At 40.0% G+C, this 17,431-nt stretch overlaps 1 protein-coding gene across 2 annotated transcripts in view; it reads right to left on the bottom strand.

The window, feature by feature from the left end:
• egfem1 (EGF-like and EMI domain containing 1) overlaps positions 1-17,431 on the bottom strand; it is a 57,331-nt gene that overhangs the window by 25,125 nt on the left and 14,775 nt on the right. For both annotated transcript variants that reach the window (XM_028572928.1, XM_028572929.1), the window contains exons 5-14: positions 11,389-11,511; positions 7,850-7,972; positions 6,138-6,263; positions 5,497-5,619; positions 4,643-4,765; positions 3,816-3,953; positions 3,539-3,661; positions 3,058-3,180; positions 2,732-2,971; positions 2,460-2,588 (exon numbers count right to left, since the gene is read on the bottom strand). In XM_028572928.1, coding sequence (XP_028428729.1) covers positions 2,460-2,588; positions 2,732-2,971; positions 3,058-3,180; positions 3,539-3,661; positions 3,816-3,953; positions 4,643-4,765; positions 5,497-5,619; positions 6,138-6,263; positions 7,850-7,972; positions 11,389-11,511 — 1,371 coding nt within the window. The remainder of the gene's footprint in view (positions 1-2,459; positions 2,589-2,731; positions 2,972-3,057; positions 3,181-3,538; positions 3,662-3,815; positions 3,954-4,642; positions 4,766-5,496; positions 5,620-6,137; positions 6,264-7,849; positions 7,973-11,388; positions 11,512-17,431) is intronic.

The following is a 17,431-nucleotide window of genomic DNA, read 5'->3' as shown; positions in this document are numbered from 1 at the left end:
CAGGAGCATGTTTCTAAAAGTGACAGATTGCTTCTAACGGACTTGTCCCACGTGGCTCGCCTTTTATGATTACCAGCCGACTCGGGTTCAGACCAAAGACAGCCATTAATCATGGAGCCGGATGGGAACATAGAGGCATGCATTCTAACCCAGAAGTGGACATCCTTGGCCTCAGGCTGTGCTCTTGCTGTGGGCCCTGGCCTCGCTCCAGTAGCAGACAGATTGATTCCCCCGGTGCTCTTGTGGTTTGGAGACCATAAACAACCCACCCTCCCACACAGAGGAGCCGACAGGTTTTGATACATGGCCCTGGATCGATGCACACAGGGAGCTATCTCATCTCTCTCTAAAACTAGACCACATTGCTATGGGTAGTTCAAATAGACCTGTGGGAAAAAAAACGTCTGTGTGTGTGCGTGTGTGCGTGCGTGCACGTGTGTGTGTGTGTGTGTGCATTCATCCATGCACATTTTGGCTAGTGAGACATTCAATTTTTACGTTCTCCAAAATTAAATATTCCCCAAACTTTTAAAGAAAGAGTTTGACAACTGACTTCACATTCTTACTAAAAGTGAGATGATAAGATCGATACCACTCATGTCCCAAAGAGCAGTATCAATCTTATCATCCAACTCTCGGCAAAAAAGGAAATAAGTGTTGTTGGGGACCAAGAAGCTGGTTAAACAGTGATTTGGCTCAGATTGAGCTGACGGCAGAGACACAGGGAAGGCAAGACAAAGGATCTTGGCCTACATGTAAATCCCAAAGCCAGTTTCACCAAACTCCTACAGGCAGAGTCGCCAAGATGGAGAATCTACCTTCACCACATGCTAGGCAAGGCAGACTGGTGGTGAGACAAAGAACTGCTTCACACCTGTGACAAAGTTGCAGTTTTCCCATTGGCTGTCGGGCCTTTGAATGCACCACCCCGCCACTAGGAGGCGGAGGAAGGATAAAAGCTGTCCGCATTTGTGTTTCTTTGCTTTCCACGGTGACCCAGGTTGCTGACAGGAAGCACTAATCCGGACTAGCTAGCCAGCATCATCTCGCTGGTCGAGTTTTGAGCTGGGACCATTTTCTATCTGTCTGATATACAAAGGGGATCCAAGGAAATACTGGCCAAGTATTCCCACATCTGAAGCGGGTTTAATCAGCCTGGATTCAAGAAAAGGACGGCGTTTTGGTTTGTTTATTAATGAGCAAAGGGTTCGCTACTGCTTGTGCCATTAATGTGATCTGATTGTAATCATGTAATGGTCCATATATGATTATTAATCTGTTTTCTGTGAATGTATCAATAGATCACGATACTGTTGATTATGTTGTGTTAAGTAGCTGGGTACAACTGTAATCGCTACCTGCCAAATCACTCCTTTCACAGAGTTTAGTTACTGTCCGCGAGATAATCGCGATGAATCAGCTGTTAGCCACTGAGCTGGCCGTTATCAATATCTAAGATCAGAGTTTTTCTTTTTTTTTCCTCCTTTATTCTGTTCCTTTTACTAACACACACACGGACATATAAGCTAGCCACGTAGCTCCCGAGCTAACGCTGCTATCTTAACCACGTGGAGTTTGTATAGAGCTAATAGGTGACCTAGCATATGGTATAAACGTGCGCGTTGCCTAGCCACCCCCACCTCGGCTTCTTCAGCCCCTCTCCGTGCACCCAGCACCACTACCGCCCTCTTGAGGCTAAATAGTTTTGTGCAGCTCACAGGAGTAGCCATTTTTGGAGTTTATAGTTTTGTGTTAGAACTACATTTCGACACCGCCCCTCCTCTTCACTCACTCTCTCACACACACACACACAGACACACACACAGACACGTGTCCACAACAGATGCTGTTTTGTTTTTGCTTTGTTTTTGGGTTGTGATACTGAAAAGGTATAGAAGTTTATTATGGAAGGATTATTGATTAGCTACTGATAATTGTGATGTTAATAAATCTTATTATACTTAATTAGCAGTTGCTTGTGATTATTTGTGTACTTGTTGTAATAATTGCTGGCTAAAAAGGTCCGTGCTCGAAATCACCCCTTCCTTTGTTTCCTTTAAAAGGATTTTCATAGAAATGAGACTGTTCCACAGTTTGATTATTGGTCCCTGACTTGCAGGGTGGTGCCCCGTTTTGATTGGTTGTCGATTTGATACAGTTATTAATAACCATATTCATAACTTTATTAATATTGATAAAACATCTTTTGATAATTTGCCAATGATCAAATCTGTACCCTAAGGGAATCCAACAGTGTATTTCCCCAAATGCCAAACTAATCTTTCAAATAGTTACAGGACATCTTAAGTATGTGGATGCTCTTAAGAAAAACATTCAAGCATTTTGAGGAGAGTTGTGAAGGCGGGGTTGCGTTAGCCCACTACAGCACCTGTGAAGAATTTGTGTTGCAAAGAAAACGCACAGATGTAACTGTAGAATGTCCGATTAACTATACTTACTCTTGTTACAGATGATCCCAGTCCATCCAGCTGAACATTCACATTGGTCTCTGTTTTCACTACACACTCCATTCACACAGTCTTCACAGCTCACACTGCAGTCATCCCCAAACGAGCCATCTAGACACACTGAAAAAGAAATGGTCAACTGAAGATTTTCATAACTTCCTGTTCTGAAGATTTAATAAAACAATAAGATGATATCAATTTCATTTCTCACCAGGCATTCATCATAGGGTCATCACTCTTTTGTCACACGCTTTTTACTGTACCTATGCTGCTGTCCAGTCTAAGCTCTCCTCGACGCTCCCTCTGGATCTCCAATTCTTTTTCACTGTCACCACCATCGCTATCATCATCATCACTGTCATAACGGGAGTGCAAGGCTGCTGTGTACTGTAGGAGCTGAGGAGCCTTGCGGAACAGCAGGTCTGGTAATCTGTGGGCCTCCAGCTGCTCATGTGCTTCTTCCTCCTCATCAACTTCTTCTTCCAATTCTCTGTCATACAGAGCTTAACACACCCAGAACAAAGTTTGAGTCAAACAATTGTAGATGGCTGAAACACTATATTATAACTATAACACAAATGTCACTCACAAATGCAGGAGTGCTGGTCCCGATCCAAGCGGAAGCCCAGTTCACAAAAACACTCATATGTTCCCAGGGTGTTGACACAGTCGTGTTCACAGCCTGAGGTCTCTGATAGGCACTCATCAATGTCTGACAGAAGAATACACAAACAACACAGCTAAGAGAATAAAAAAGGCACATTTTTGTTATTGGGTGCATGTTGAGCACATGTTTTTAGTGGTGATGCACACATTCGATGGCAGACGGGTCATGCAGATGACGCTCAGATGGGCCTTTAAAAGAAATTATAATCAGATGAAGACATTTCTTTTGCTTAACTTTAGAATGCTCATTTGATTTAACTTCTTCTGCCCATCTGGCAGTTCCTCTAGATTGTATAAAGTGTGCTCCTTAGTTAGCTAAATGTTCTGTTTTGCATGTCCTGCACAAGTGTGCCACAACACAGAAAACACTAAAAAGCCCCATGCTAACAATCTAGTACTCTTACCATCACAGCCACAGCCGTCTGGATTGAGTCTGTGGCCAGCTCTGCAGCTGCACTCGTAGCCGCCTGGGTAATTTCTACAGAAGTGACGGCAGCAGGATTCCCCACTGACACACTCATCACTATCTGAGGAAGGCACGCAGTGATGTAGAGTTGGTTTCAACAAATGGCCAGAAAGACACAAGCAGAGAGTCACAATGTAAATGAATGAAAATGAAAGAAAAGAAATAAAGAAACAAAGACAGAGAACTAGACTCAGAAGAAGAAGAGAAGTTCTTACCTACACAGGTCTTCTTGTCCCGGTCCAGCTGGTAGCCGTGGTTGCAGGAGCACAACGGGCCGTTGGTGGTGTGCTCGCAGTGATGTGAGCAACCTCCATTGTTCTTCTCACAGCTGTTGACGATCTCCATCTCAATACCTGGAGGAGAGAGGACCAAAACCACAATTGAAGCGCATAACCAGAGCTGAAAAAATAATATATGAGGACTATCTTTTGTTTGTCCCAGCTGCAGATGAGGAGAGAAACAAATTCATTCTAAGCACAGATATAGTTCAAATTACAATGGAATTAGAAAGGTAAAGTACATTTCTTTCTGCTTTTTTTTAAGTGAACTTACTTACTACAGCCATGAATTTACAATCAACATTCGTGATGTATACCATGAGGATTGCTATTTTAGCCATCCCACAAGTTTCCTAAAACTCTTAATGTTTTCAAGGATATGAGAATTCATGCATTGCAAGCAAGCATACAAGTTAGAATGCAGCTTACACGCAATGCGCTTATTTCTGTCAATTGCAGTCATAAAGCAAATAAACATTCAACAATGTTTAACTTAAATGTGAGTCTGCTCTGTCTAGTTATATCTATTGGTAACAAATTGCAGTACATCGGACATATTAAAGTGGCAGTTGTCGAGAAACAAAATAGATACTGGTGTGTTTTATTTTTTAAGGTAAGTTTCAGACCAAAACAATCTGTTGCAAATGTAGCTAAAGTGTGCAACATGAGTATGTTTTAGGATTAAAATGCCAAATTTGGAGGATTTTCTCATTTGCACAAAGAAAAGTGAAAGGTTTATTTTAATTTCTACAGCCTTTACTTACGGTAGCACTGCTTGCCATCAGCACCAAGTTCAAAGCCCGGATGACACACACAGCTGAAGGAGCCCAGCATGTTGACACAGCTGTGGGAACACTTGGCATGGCCTGAACTGCACTCATCAATGTCTATAGGAGACACAAAAAGACAAAACAAAAATCACATGAGCATAGGGAAGTCATGATGGCAAACAATTCATATCAAAGATCAGTTGCAAAACACAATAATCTATGTCAAGGTGATATTGAGACATAGTCCAGAGCATTTAAGAGTTGATGTATGTCTTCTTGTCCTCTTTAACCGAACGGTTGGCTAAATCACAGTTTACTCTCAGGACCAGAAGGGCCTGGGTTTTTATGGTTCATGCTGCAACATAAACACACACTTTCTGATACAGATGCACATGTACATTGACACAAATAGCTCATACATCAATTCAGCACCCACAGACACACACACGCACACGCACACACACACACACACACACACACACACACACACACGTGTCACGGATTTCCAAACAATGTAGCAAATACCTTAATAGGTTTATAGTCTCCAACATCAGCCTCTCAAATCAATACATGTTTGTTGTAGTGCATATTTGCTTTCAAAAAGAAGTTTAGTGTTGCTTTCAAAAAAAAGAGGTTTAGTGTTGCTGTAAGTTATGGAAAAATAATAATGTCATCTTCTTAAACTGTAGCAGATTCCAGCAAAAGGTATTTTTGAGACTGTTTGATATATCCGCTCTGTAATTGTTTGTGTATATACAGTGTGTGTGTGTGTGTGTGTGTGTGTGTGTGTGTGTGTGTGTGTGTGTGTGTGTGTGTGTGTGTGTGTGTGTGTGTGTGTGATTCCTCACCTTCACAGTTCTTGCCATCTTCAGCCAGTGTAAAACCAGGTCGGCAGCTGCAGTGAACCCGGCCGCCTTCTGCAAGACACAGCTGGGCGCAGCCTCCATTCCTGTCCTCACAGGGGTCCCTCACTGACACAAACACACACACACACACACACACACACACACACACACACACGCACACACACACTCACACATAGGCAGAGAGAAGAGAGACACACACATACACAAAAAATGTAGCCATGTCAGCACAGCAGGTGATTCTCTGACCTTTCTGGTTAGTTCATGAGCACAGATATCTCAACTCCAGATTAACATGTAAATTTGACTCCTGTATGTGCAGTTTCTTATTTAGAAAAATTACAAAAGTGAGTCTGGTTATGATATCTGAACGATACCGAGTAAAACTAACAAAAAACATTTGAAAATCCCGGAGAAATCAGAATTCCTGCTCTTTACTGTACAATAACTGTTCCCAAAGCTGCTTCTCAAGTTCCTTTCCTCATTTCTGTTGTAATTTGGTCCAATTTGCAACTTTAGTAGCACCTAAGTAATATCATAAGGATAACCTACTCTACTGAACACTGTTTGTCCAGCAATGTCTGATATATTCTTGCATTATGAGAGCTGTTGGCAAAATGACTTACATTCACAGTGTCTCCCATCTCTCTTCAGCTGATAGTTCTTTCGACAGTCACATTTGTAGTGATTGTTCCCCATGTCCACACACTTATGCTCACATCCACCATTCAATACCGAGCAAGAGTTCACAGCTTATGAGGAAGAAAGACACAGAAACAAACATGGTAGATTAGCATAAACACACATCAGCTCTTGTGTCCAATTACAGAATTAATGGATGAAACTGACCAGTTTTAGGATATTCAAAATCTGAACTCACACAGGTTGACAGGTATAATTGAATTTGTTGGCAATCTAAAATGGCTTTCACACATGAACTCTGCAGCCATGTAATTATGGAAAACTCTAGGGTAAAGGCTGGAAACTGAAAAATGATAGCCAAGCCGGGTCCAATGGGTACCGCTGGTTACTTTCTAATGATCTTTACATTCCATTACTCCTGTGATTTAATGATGTGCCAAATATGAAAAGCAGCTGTGTGCCTTCTGGGTGCTTTAAACACAGACATGATGACACAGACGGGCAGTAAAAGAGAGAACGGCCAGCTTTTAACATTGATGACTTCAACAGACACAATTAGCTATCCCTCTGCCTCCATCATTATCCTTAAAAAAATTAGACTACGAGCAAAAAAGGAGTTCTGATTTTTAGCGAGTAGCAAATTCACTCATTACCTACAGGTGTTATGGTGCTAAAGTGGGGTAAAGTACTTTGTTATAATATCAGTCTGGTTTGTTTAGAGAAGTGGGCGTGGTTAGCTAAGGATCAGAACTGATATGACATATGACACATGAGGGGGTGTGTTTGTGTGATGCTGATTTGGCGCGGAGGATGCGGCAGATGTGGAGGATGCGGAAGGTGCAGAGGATGAGGAACAAAGGTCTCTCCCGACGGAATGGTCGCCGAAGCAAGCAGCCATCTTCAGATGCGAAAGAAATAGCGTCTGGGTGAATCAGTTTAACACAGCACAATCCCTCTTAGGCAGGAAAGTATACACTCATCCAGGCCAGCTTTGTCTCATTCTCACGTTAAACACAACACACAGGGAACACGCAGGGAGAGGGACAGGTTAGATTAGCTTTGTAACAACTTTAACATCTTATATTTTCCCTTTCAAATCAAACCATTGTTTTAAAATGTAAGGAGTAGAAAGTACAGATAATTGCGTGAAAATGTAAGGAGTAGAAGTAAAAAGTCTGCTGTAAAATAATTACTCTAGTAAATTATAGATACCCAAAGTTTCTACTTAAATAAGGTATACTTCGTTACCTTTGAAGTATTTGTACTTCGTTACTTGACACCTCTGGTTGCATAACTCAAAAACAGAGATGGGGATATTCTTCCAGGTGTTCTGACACACGGCTGACACTGTCAGAGTTGGTAGTTGTGGTTCAAATACATTAATATTATATAATCTTCGTATAACATACAGATTTTAGAGTGGTATCAATCTTCTCATCTAACTCTTGGCAAGAAAGTCAATAAGCGTATTTCTCAAAATAACAAACTATTCCTATAAAGAGCAACTACATCTAACCCCAGAAGCCTAAGTTTTCAGACTGCATTGTATATGTGTCATTCCTCTATGCCACTGCGGAAATGTTTGCAAAAATCCAGTGATATTAACAGGGAAGAAAATGCAGAACATGGGAAGGAGTAAATTTACTTTTCAAATTGGTTACCACAAGTGCAATAAATACTTCTGTTTAGTACTTACCAATGCAGGTCCGACCATCAGCGTGCATGCGGAAGCCTTCACTGCACTCACAGTGATAAGAGCCCGGTGTGTCGACACATGTTTGCTGGCATCCTCCATTGAGCTCTTCACACTCATTAACATCTGAACACACACACACACACACACATATATATATATATATATATATATATATATATATATATATATATATATATACTCATAACCATGCACAGACACATGCTCATTAAAAAACTACTCACAACTGAATATTGCCATAAACCACAAGACTGCACAATAACAAGAACCACTTTAGCAGACATTAAAACATCAGACTTGTCAGGAATGTCAGTCTGCTTCTGACTATGTGAAACACTTCATTTATAAGCACGCTAGTCTTGAACATGGCATAAAAAAAAGACCCATATAAACGGCCTCTCTGACAGATTGAGAGCAATTGTAGGAAAATAAATAAATATAAGTTTAATTGAGCTGTTTTTTTGCGTTCTCAACTTTGAAGTAGTCTAATTAAAAATTCCATGTGCGGCAAGCCGAATAGAGTTAATAGAGTTTTTAGTATTATAGATTTAATTGTAATTGTATAATTTTGACCAGATCTCAAATTTATTCTCTGTTTTATATTTTTTGCTACTTCTGAGTATATCAGCTATCATATTTAAGCCCGACTATCGCCACTTCCTATTTTAATAGTGAAGAGAAATACTAAAAACTTATTTTGAAAAGTTCTGTGGGCCATTGAGCAAGAAACTGAATCACCACCAACACAATACCGCACTGACCCTGTGCTCTGACTCCTCCAAGAAAAAATATACATGTATAATGTCTTTGGGATGAAATAATGAATGGCTTATCACGTTTTTCGTGCAGTAGTGTGCGTGCAATCAATTTGTTTCCTGCACAGTAAGGAATTGCATATGGCTGGACATGTGTCAGTCCGAGACTCAACAACAGAGACAGGAGCAAGCTGAAAGAAGACAACGTACTTGAACATTCTACTCAAGGATAATCAGGCTTTACTACACATCTGGACAACACATCACACATCCTCCCTAACCTCCTCCCGGTTGTCATCTCTGACTCGCAAGGGCTTTTTCGGGCTCACACTAGTGACGACAGAGTGTATGTGTGTGGGGGGGAAATAATGTTGCAATTTACCTTTTACTAGGGTGGAGGGGGGGAGGGGTTGTTAAACACTAAACATGTGGTTCAGTTTATTTGAGCATGCAACACTACCATCATTTAGGTTTCTCAAAGGTCAAAGCACTTCCAGAGTAGTGCAAATATTAGAAATCATTTTCAAATAGTTTGCGTGTGTGTGTGTGTGTGTGTGTGTGTGTGTGTGTGTGTGTGTGTGTGTGTGTGTGTGTGTGTGTGTGTGTGTGTGTGTGCGCGAGACTTTCCTTGCACTCTCGCCACTCTGACAGACCCGTGGGAATAGCCGTCTCCAAAATGATCTCAAGACTATTTTAATTAGCTTGTTTCCAATAATAGCAGCTAAAGGGAAGAGAGGAGGTGTGTGTGTGTGTGTGTGTGGGGTGAGGCTTTTCACCAGTAAAATAATCCTTTTCATACCCTGCACATAGTGTGATTGAGGAATTTAAATTAATTTTCCCAATTTATTTAGACATCTGTCTGAACACTGAAACAAATAATCACTAGACGACGGCCAATGAAGAATCACATATTCATGAACCTGTCATTCTGGGCTATTTTGTACTTTAACACTTCGGCAGCTATTGTAGAGGATGCCTAACATGCAACACAATAGACGCTGGGGGGAGGTTTGTTAAGGTTAATATACTTATTGGTCTCCTCATGTGAGAGGATTTCAATGGGAGACACACAATGGCTGCTTTTCATCGGTGGGTGGGGTGGTGTGTGTGCGGCAGCAAGGGTGGGAGTAATGGTGGTGGTGTTGGAGGTTGAGGGGCACAAAGTCTGTATGGTATTGCGTGTGACCGCCTGGCTCGAAGCAGAGCTGCTGAGCTAGCATCTACAACTAGACAATGTAAAAGACCAAACATTTGGGAGAGCTGCTTTGGTGGCAGAAAGAAATGAACAGGTGGTGTTTAGAATGAGCGCCACAGCAAATTCATTCACTAAAAACAAAAGAAGATCAGAGGCACTCTGGTGTGAGAGCAAACATTTTAATGTGTGACCTTTATAGTATGTGTTTGCTTTAGCGCTTAGTATGATCAGTTCTTTCAGTCTTGACTACATTTTTATCTGAATTAATTTGATAAAAAGAGCAATGCAGAGAGGCAACTCAGTGGACTCTAAATGTCAAGGGAATTGATCTTACACATTTCCAGTTTCCAAAATGGCATACTAACTTTAAAAGTCCCTGAGAAATTCTGAAAACAACTCCCTTCACTGGTTTATGTTTCTTCAACAGTTCGAACCTTGCTGTCTTCCCCCATAAATATGACCACACACACAATTCACACAAAAGCCCGTAAAATAAGAACTTGACAGCTGCTGAAGCTGCTTCCGTTTGTCTTCTCCACTGGTTAGACTTTAAATTATTACTATGTCACAATATCCTGTCTTAAAGGTTAAAGAGCAGAGGTACTTGTTCTCACCTGTAGCACTAAAGAACAAATGGGCCTCAGTGCCCAGCACTAACTCTGCATATTTCTGTCAGCTGAGACGGCCAAACTGAGAAAGCATGCTGTCTGAGAAGAAAAGCTTTTTCAAAAGAGGTGCTATGTGTGTGGTTGCTTCAGCCCTTTACAGCCTGGAGTCTAGACAGTTAAGTAGATTTCAGTTGGTCAACTTAGTTTGGACAATTGAATTTTGATGACCTGACCTTTCTGCACAATCATAAGGGCCATTAAATTCATTCAAATGGATGACATATTATCCTAGAACTCATTTATTTTATGCATCTACAAAATATGGCAACCAACACACCAATGTTATTATTTTTTGGTAATATGTATTTAGCATGCCAGCTGTGCAGCGTAAAAATGTTGGTTCTTCGTCAAACAATGTTTTGTTTAAAACTCCAAGAGCTGGAAAGTTGTGTTTTTGTATACTAGAATTAGAAAAAAAATAAAATTAGCATGAAGCATGAATTTAAAGGCACGCTGAAGGTTTATTGAAAGAATGTGTTCCTATTTTGTTTTTGGGAGACTTAAGACCTCAAGCTGATGTAAACAATGCATGTTTCAGAACACTAAAGAAAATTTTGGCAAATGTTGAGGTTGAAAATGGATTTAACATGTTTGTTACCCCATTATGTGCTATAACACATGTTGTTCATATTTCACTAAGCAGAGGAATACATTTGTTATAAGACTAAAAGTAAGTTGTTACAGTATGCGTCATGTGTAATATTTTGTATGGAGAAATAAATATTTAAAAAAATGATGGGCATGTAATATTTTGTGTTTGAAAAACATAACAGACTTCTTTGTTGGCAAATTCATTTTCATTCTAACCTCTTAAAACAGACCAGGAAGCCCCAGCCGGCAAGAGAGCCTGCTACAATCTGTCCATGTTTGTGCACAGCAGCTACTTCTAGATGTCCATCTTACCATGACATGCCTTGCCATCTGGCCCCAGTCGACTGCCTTCAGGACACTTGCAGTAGTAGCTGCCGATGGTGTTGCAACAGTACCCCTCACAGCCACCTTCATCCACTTCACATTCGTTAACATCTGAAAGAAAAGGATTAAAAGGTCAGATTTACTAACATAATGCAAAGTCCATGAAACAGAAAGGTTTCTCACACCCTTTTAGCTAAACTTTCTTGCTCTTTGCGGAGTTCCTTCGTATGTTGTTTAGTTATTTCCCTTTTCAGCAGAAAGGAAATCAACAAAACCTTTACAGCGTTTACTTTCACTCATCACTTTGTAGAGCATGACCCTGCTGGCTCTTGAGGCAACCGCTGTGACAGAAATGCTTTGATGCCAGGGAACTCCCATATGTACGAAAGAAACCAAGCTGTCGTTAGCGAGTTTGTTGCCAATCTTTAAGAATCAATGTGCTCCAAAGAAACAGCAGAAGTTGCAACTTGCATATTCCCACATGTTGTGGCTCACCAACTTTATAAGATTGAAATTGAAAATTATCTCCAGTCTCTAGAATCTTCTTCCTTATGACTTCCAAATAAGCCTTAGTTTAGCCCACTCTGTAAAGCATAAAAACTGATTTCATGGTCTTCCTATGTTTCTCATGTTCTTACTCATCTCTGAGGGTGAAATCCCTCAGGCTCCTCTTACTGCATATTTATTCTTATCAGCTGTGCATCACCATCAAAGAACGTCTTTAAACACATCAGACTTTGCTATACACAAAAGTGCTTACTTAATTAATCTGTTACATCAATATGGTTACCAGTATTACATTCATAGTGTACTGATGACTGACTAAAATGTGTAACAGGAAAGATTTGCCTAAATGTCGCTGTTGGTTTCTGCCAGAGATGGGAAGTAACAAAGTACAAATACTTTGTTACTGTACTCAAGTAGATTTTTCAGATATTTTTACTTTACTTTACTATTTATTTTTGTGCCTACTTTTTACTTTTACTCCTTCCATTTTTAACACGAATATCGGTACTTTCTACTCCTTACATTTTACAAAACTGGCTTGTTACTTTAGTTTCAAATAATTTCAGTGGAGTTACCGTTATTATTTTTCGCGTCATCAATACTGAATTCAATCTAATTGGATGGGAATATACGTTGTTATAATGTGCTGCAAATTGTGCCAACTGAAACGCCACAAACTGCTGGCTTTCAAGAATTTACCATCGAATTTAAAAAGACACACAGAGGTAAATGCATCTTTTCTTTGGTATCAAAAGCTATTTGTTGTTTGTTTCAGTAACTTTATTAAGTTTACGTTAATGGTCAGTTACATTTGTTCTCCTGCTAGCAATGACGATGCCTTTGTTCGCTAGCATTTAGTTAAGTAACCCAGGTAGCGTTAAGGTTAGCGAGCGTTCAGTTTATTTGAAAATGATCTAATACTAGCTGATACAATATCTGCATGTATAGCTTTATACTGATTTAGTGTACTGTACTGTAGTAACGTTAACGTTACTCAAGACCGTTCTTGTTTTCGAGACCACTTAAGTTAACGATAACGTTACTTGTCTCAAATCGACTTTATTTTGGGCTAATGTTAACGTTAATGTCTCAAACCTCTCAGACGCATGTAAGAGGACTCATGTTTGAATCCTCACAGAATCACAATTGAATTCATATCTTGCTACTCAGTCAGAATCTTACTAACCTGGAGTCCCAGTCTCTGTCACAATAATCATATATGTGATGTGTTAGGCCTATTGGCAGACATCCATTTAAAATGTAGGCAATGGCATATAAAGAGCCTTTTTTCCATGTCCACTGAAGTTTCTCAGCTTGCACTCTAGTAACATTTGTGTGGTCCACGTAGCTTTGCAAGGCTACTTTTACTTTTATACTTTAAGTAAATTTCCAAGCCTGTACTTTGTTACTTTTACTTGAGTAAAGAAGTTAAATCAGTACTTCTACTTTTACCAGAGCATTTTTTAACATAAGTATCTGTACTTCTACTTGAGTACGGGAAGTGAGTACTTTTGCCATCTCTGGTTTCTGCAAAATAACAAAGTAGTTCGTTTCTGATTAAATATTAAAGCCCCAGAAAAAAACATTGTGGGGCTAAACAGAATATACTTGCTATATATGTGGTGTAACATACAATATATCAATTATGATAGCTTTTTTTTATAAATTAAGTTGAAAAAACAATTGTGTTTCAGTCAACTTTCCTGTGATAGAAATGCATGCAACCCTGATATTGTTTCATGCCTTTGTTATAAGTGGAAATGGTATGTGTATTACCAAGAGGTAAGATAAATCTTGGATGCCTGTCAGATGGGGGTCAATGAGTACTTTCCGATGGAAACTGTGTGAAAAGCAAGAGCAAATGTAAAATGTAAAATCCTGGACACAGTATTCCATAGATCTTTGTATGAACTTTATCCTTATGCTTGTAGAAACTGATTAAACTGCTGTTACTGCTACAGTTCAAGTTTATGAGGCAGCAACTTAGCCAAACCTTTCAGGAGATGGTGACAGAGAAATGCATTGCACTTGCATGGACACCGCCTGTCAAAGAGGAAGACTAAGGTAACAGAGAAGACAGGAAATATCATTTAGTGTTGTCCCCCATCTGTTAAAGGACTTAACGGGATTCCTTGGCTGCATGTTGAGCAATAGGTTGTTTATCTTTGAATAACAGAAACAGAAATTTCAGAAGCACAACTTGGGCAAACAACTTTGAAATAAAAAAGACAGGAGTCAGCAGAAGGTAGAGAGCAGCATGCTTAAGTTAACAAGATGTTTGCCACTTTGTCTGTGTAGATGAAGAGTACATGATAAATCAAGGTCTGCCTATATAATCATGGTGATTCAAATTACAGATGGTTACTCTGTGAAATTAACCCACAGTTGCCTGCTCTTCTTTAATAAACAAGGAAGTGCATCTGATCATTACCAAACTTGTAATTAAGGGTTTGAATACTTGTTTAGGCTTTGTGTGGGCACAAGATGTCCCATCCCCTGGTGTTTAGGCATTTATGTAAAAGTTAAACTAAAGCACATACTGATAAATGCATTGCCAATAAGCAAAAGCCAACATAGATGCACTCCAAAGCCCCTCTGGTAAAAAACCTGAAAACAATTTCTGTTTTAGGTTATGTCTACGCTGTATTTTATCTGTTTCTCTAACCAGGAAGATACACATGGAACATGGATAACTTGGCCAGTATTATAAACAGACAAGGGTATGATAATCAGCCCTGTATTGCTCAGATAAAATGTATTTTCCTCCATATGTGTGCACATGAATAAACGTGTACAAAAAACACACTGACGCAAAATGGCACAAAACCCACGGCAGTCCATGAGGGTGAAATTGTCTCCAGCTGACCATGTGAGATGCATTATCGATTCTTTATTCAGATCATTTTAATCGATGGGGTGCAAAGCACAGTAGTTTCGATGAGTGGTGTTGAATTATTACGACCACGTGTATTTCCCAAGAATCTTCCCCATGGAGAGGAAGCGATATGAACGTGTTTGTTACAGTAGGTGAAACAAACCATAGAAGAACAGCAGCTGAAGCAAGCTCACAGAAACAAATGTTTTTCTTCAGTAGTTATTACTACTTACTACAGCAGTTATTAAAGGGTAATAATAGTTTATTTCCTGATTTACATTCTTTTGTAATAAACTCTGCAGCAGGTAATGCATCAGCAACATTGGAGAGAAGAAAAGCAAGGAAAGTAGCGCTATGAACACTGCAAAAATGTTGGCTATATAGTTGAATTGTGGATTTGTTGGTAATGTGGCCCTTACGTGCAATCTGTAGAATTTTGCAGGACCTCAGAAACTAAGGATGGGTCGCCATGATTGTGTTTCAGGCCACACCCACACTTGGTTTCTAAGGGCAGGCAGTGTAATCACATCTGGAGAGGCAGACTTTGTTTCAGAAATTTCTACAGATGATGATTTATTGGGCAGATTGTTTCAAATTTAGGCTTTGCTGCATGCAAATGTTGGTAATGTGCATTTTTTCTTCAGCAATGGATAATCAAATGGCAGGGTGACCTTGCTCACAGCAGTTGGCTACCCTGCCTTGGCTTTTACAAGCCTTCACTTACACAGTAGTCCAGCATTCTGCACATTTCCCCTCACTAAGGGGGGATCTAAAAAAAAACTTCTGTCTAAACCTGAAAAATGTGCACACACATAGTTGCACACTGAGAAACAACCTTGCTCTGCACTTTTCATTAACTAATAGGGAAGTGACATGGCCCCATAACCTCAGGGCTATGCCCCCTTACACATCCCCACTTTGATCCCGCAGCTCCTGAGAGCCCTTATGAGCTCTCCAGATCAGCTCGGGGTCATTTGCCATCATTTGTTAGCATTTGTTTGTTAGCGATGCCTAGCATGGTGACCAAACTGCACTGCCAGCCAACTCCTGACCATTCGTAAATATAACCCTTGTTTTAACTGCAGCCTCAAATAAAGACAGCATTTAACACAGTTTCATGATCTAAGTTTCCAAATTTTGCTATTTTTGACTTTGTGGCTTCGCCTTTCAAAAATGCAATCAGTCATGCTCTGTGTCTCTGACCAAACCTGACGGTCATCAAATGAACATTATTCTGGAGTAAAAGTAAAAGTGCTTTAACAGGACAACGAGATTAGCTGACTTGTTAGTGACTCTTGGACCAAACATTCAGGAAAACATGTAACTACATAATGTATTATCATTTGAGAGACTTATGGGATTGAGCTACGACGATTGAATGAAATATAAGTAGATATACTGAACACAAGTCTGTCGTGCATGCAGCCAAAAAAATACACCAATGGTTTGTACAACAATCAGTGTGAGGGATGTGAAGAATGGAGCTTTGCTCTGAAGACAAAGCTGAGAAGAATCAACATGGTATTTGCACACTTTCTGAGCACATTATTCAATGACTTTTAAGAAATTGTAATACCTAAAAAGATGGTGGCAAGCAATAAACCCAAATACAAACTTTTAAACATCTCTTCAGAAACTTATAGATGCAGTCACAGATGCTTTGTTTTTCTTGTCTATGGACACTCGTAGACTTCTAGTTTAAAACATAGGTGTCCTGAGCTTAGAATTGGAGGTTGGAACTACTTTTATTCATTGTTGTACATAAACAGGATTGCTAATAGAAAAGTAATCATGAATATTTCCAGATGGGGCATGTTAAACCTTCCCCTTGTACCTAACAACAGCTCTCAGATGCTCATTGTGAACCATGGCCTTGAGTGGTTTATTGCCTTATTAACCCAGTATATCTCATTACATGCGTACTGTACCTGTAAACAGCCCCTTCCTGTCTCTCAGACAGACAATCTGCTTAACTGTGACCAGCACAAAGTTTTCATGGAAACCAAATCTATTTGACTTTGAATCTGAACAGTGTTACTCACACATGTTGGCATTGCGATGCCATGGTTCAGCCGTCGTGCATCGGGAATGTATCACACAGGCCGCCCACTCACATGCATTACACATATGCATGCATGCAATTATTTTAAGTCTCCACGGACCTGCCCGATGTCAATAGGGGACTTTTATCCTCTAAGATAAAAGTTCTCAAAGATATAACATTATCAAAACAAGTTGGGCCTTTTTCCTAATGCATCCAGTACACCACACAATCATGTTCATTGCCTTAGAAAAGATGCTTTTATTGCTAAGATTTTTGGGGGAACCGTCTCTTCCATGATTCTCTTTCTGTCAAGCATATATGTTTCAGGACAACAGATCATGATATTATGGAAAGCCGACAGGAACAACCTTGTCACCCCTGCTGCCTTTTCCTCGATATTTACCAGTCCTGACTCCCTCGTGTGACTCCCTCGTGTGGCCTCCTCTACCTACAAATCTGGATGATCAATCTTCATCTCAGTGATGGACTGACAGGATAGGTGACACGTACCATTCACATCAACAGAGAGACACTATATTATACATTTTGGAGGCACATCTGTATGTCTTCTTTTTCCATATCTTTTAAACTCAGCCATTCTCTGA

The sequence above is a fragment of the Perca flavescens genome, chromosome 3, assembly GCF_004354835.1.
Source record: "Perca flavescens isolate YP-PL-M2 chromosome 3, PFLA_1.0, whole genome shotgun sequence".
In the NCBI taxonomy this organism is placed as follows: Eukaryota; Metazoa; Chordata; class Actinopteri; order Perciformes; family Percidae; genus Perca; species Perca flavescens.
The sequence above is the reverse complement of the archived record's forward strand: the minus strand, read 5'-3'. Positions and strand labels throughout refer to the sequence as shown.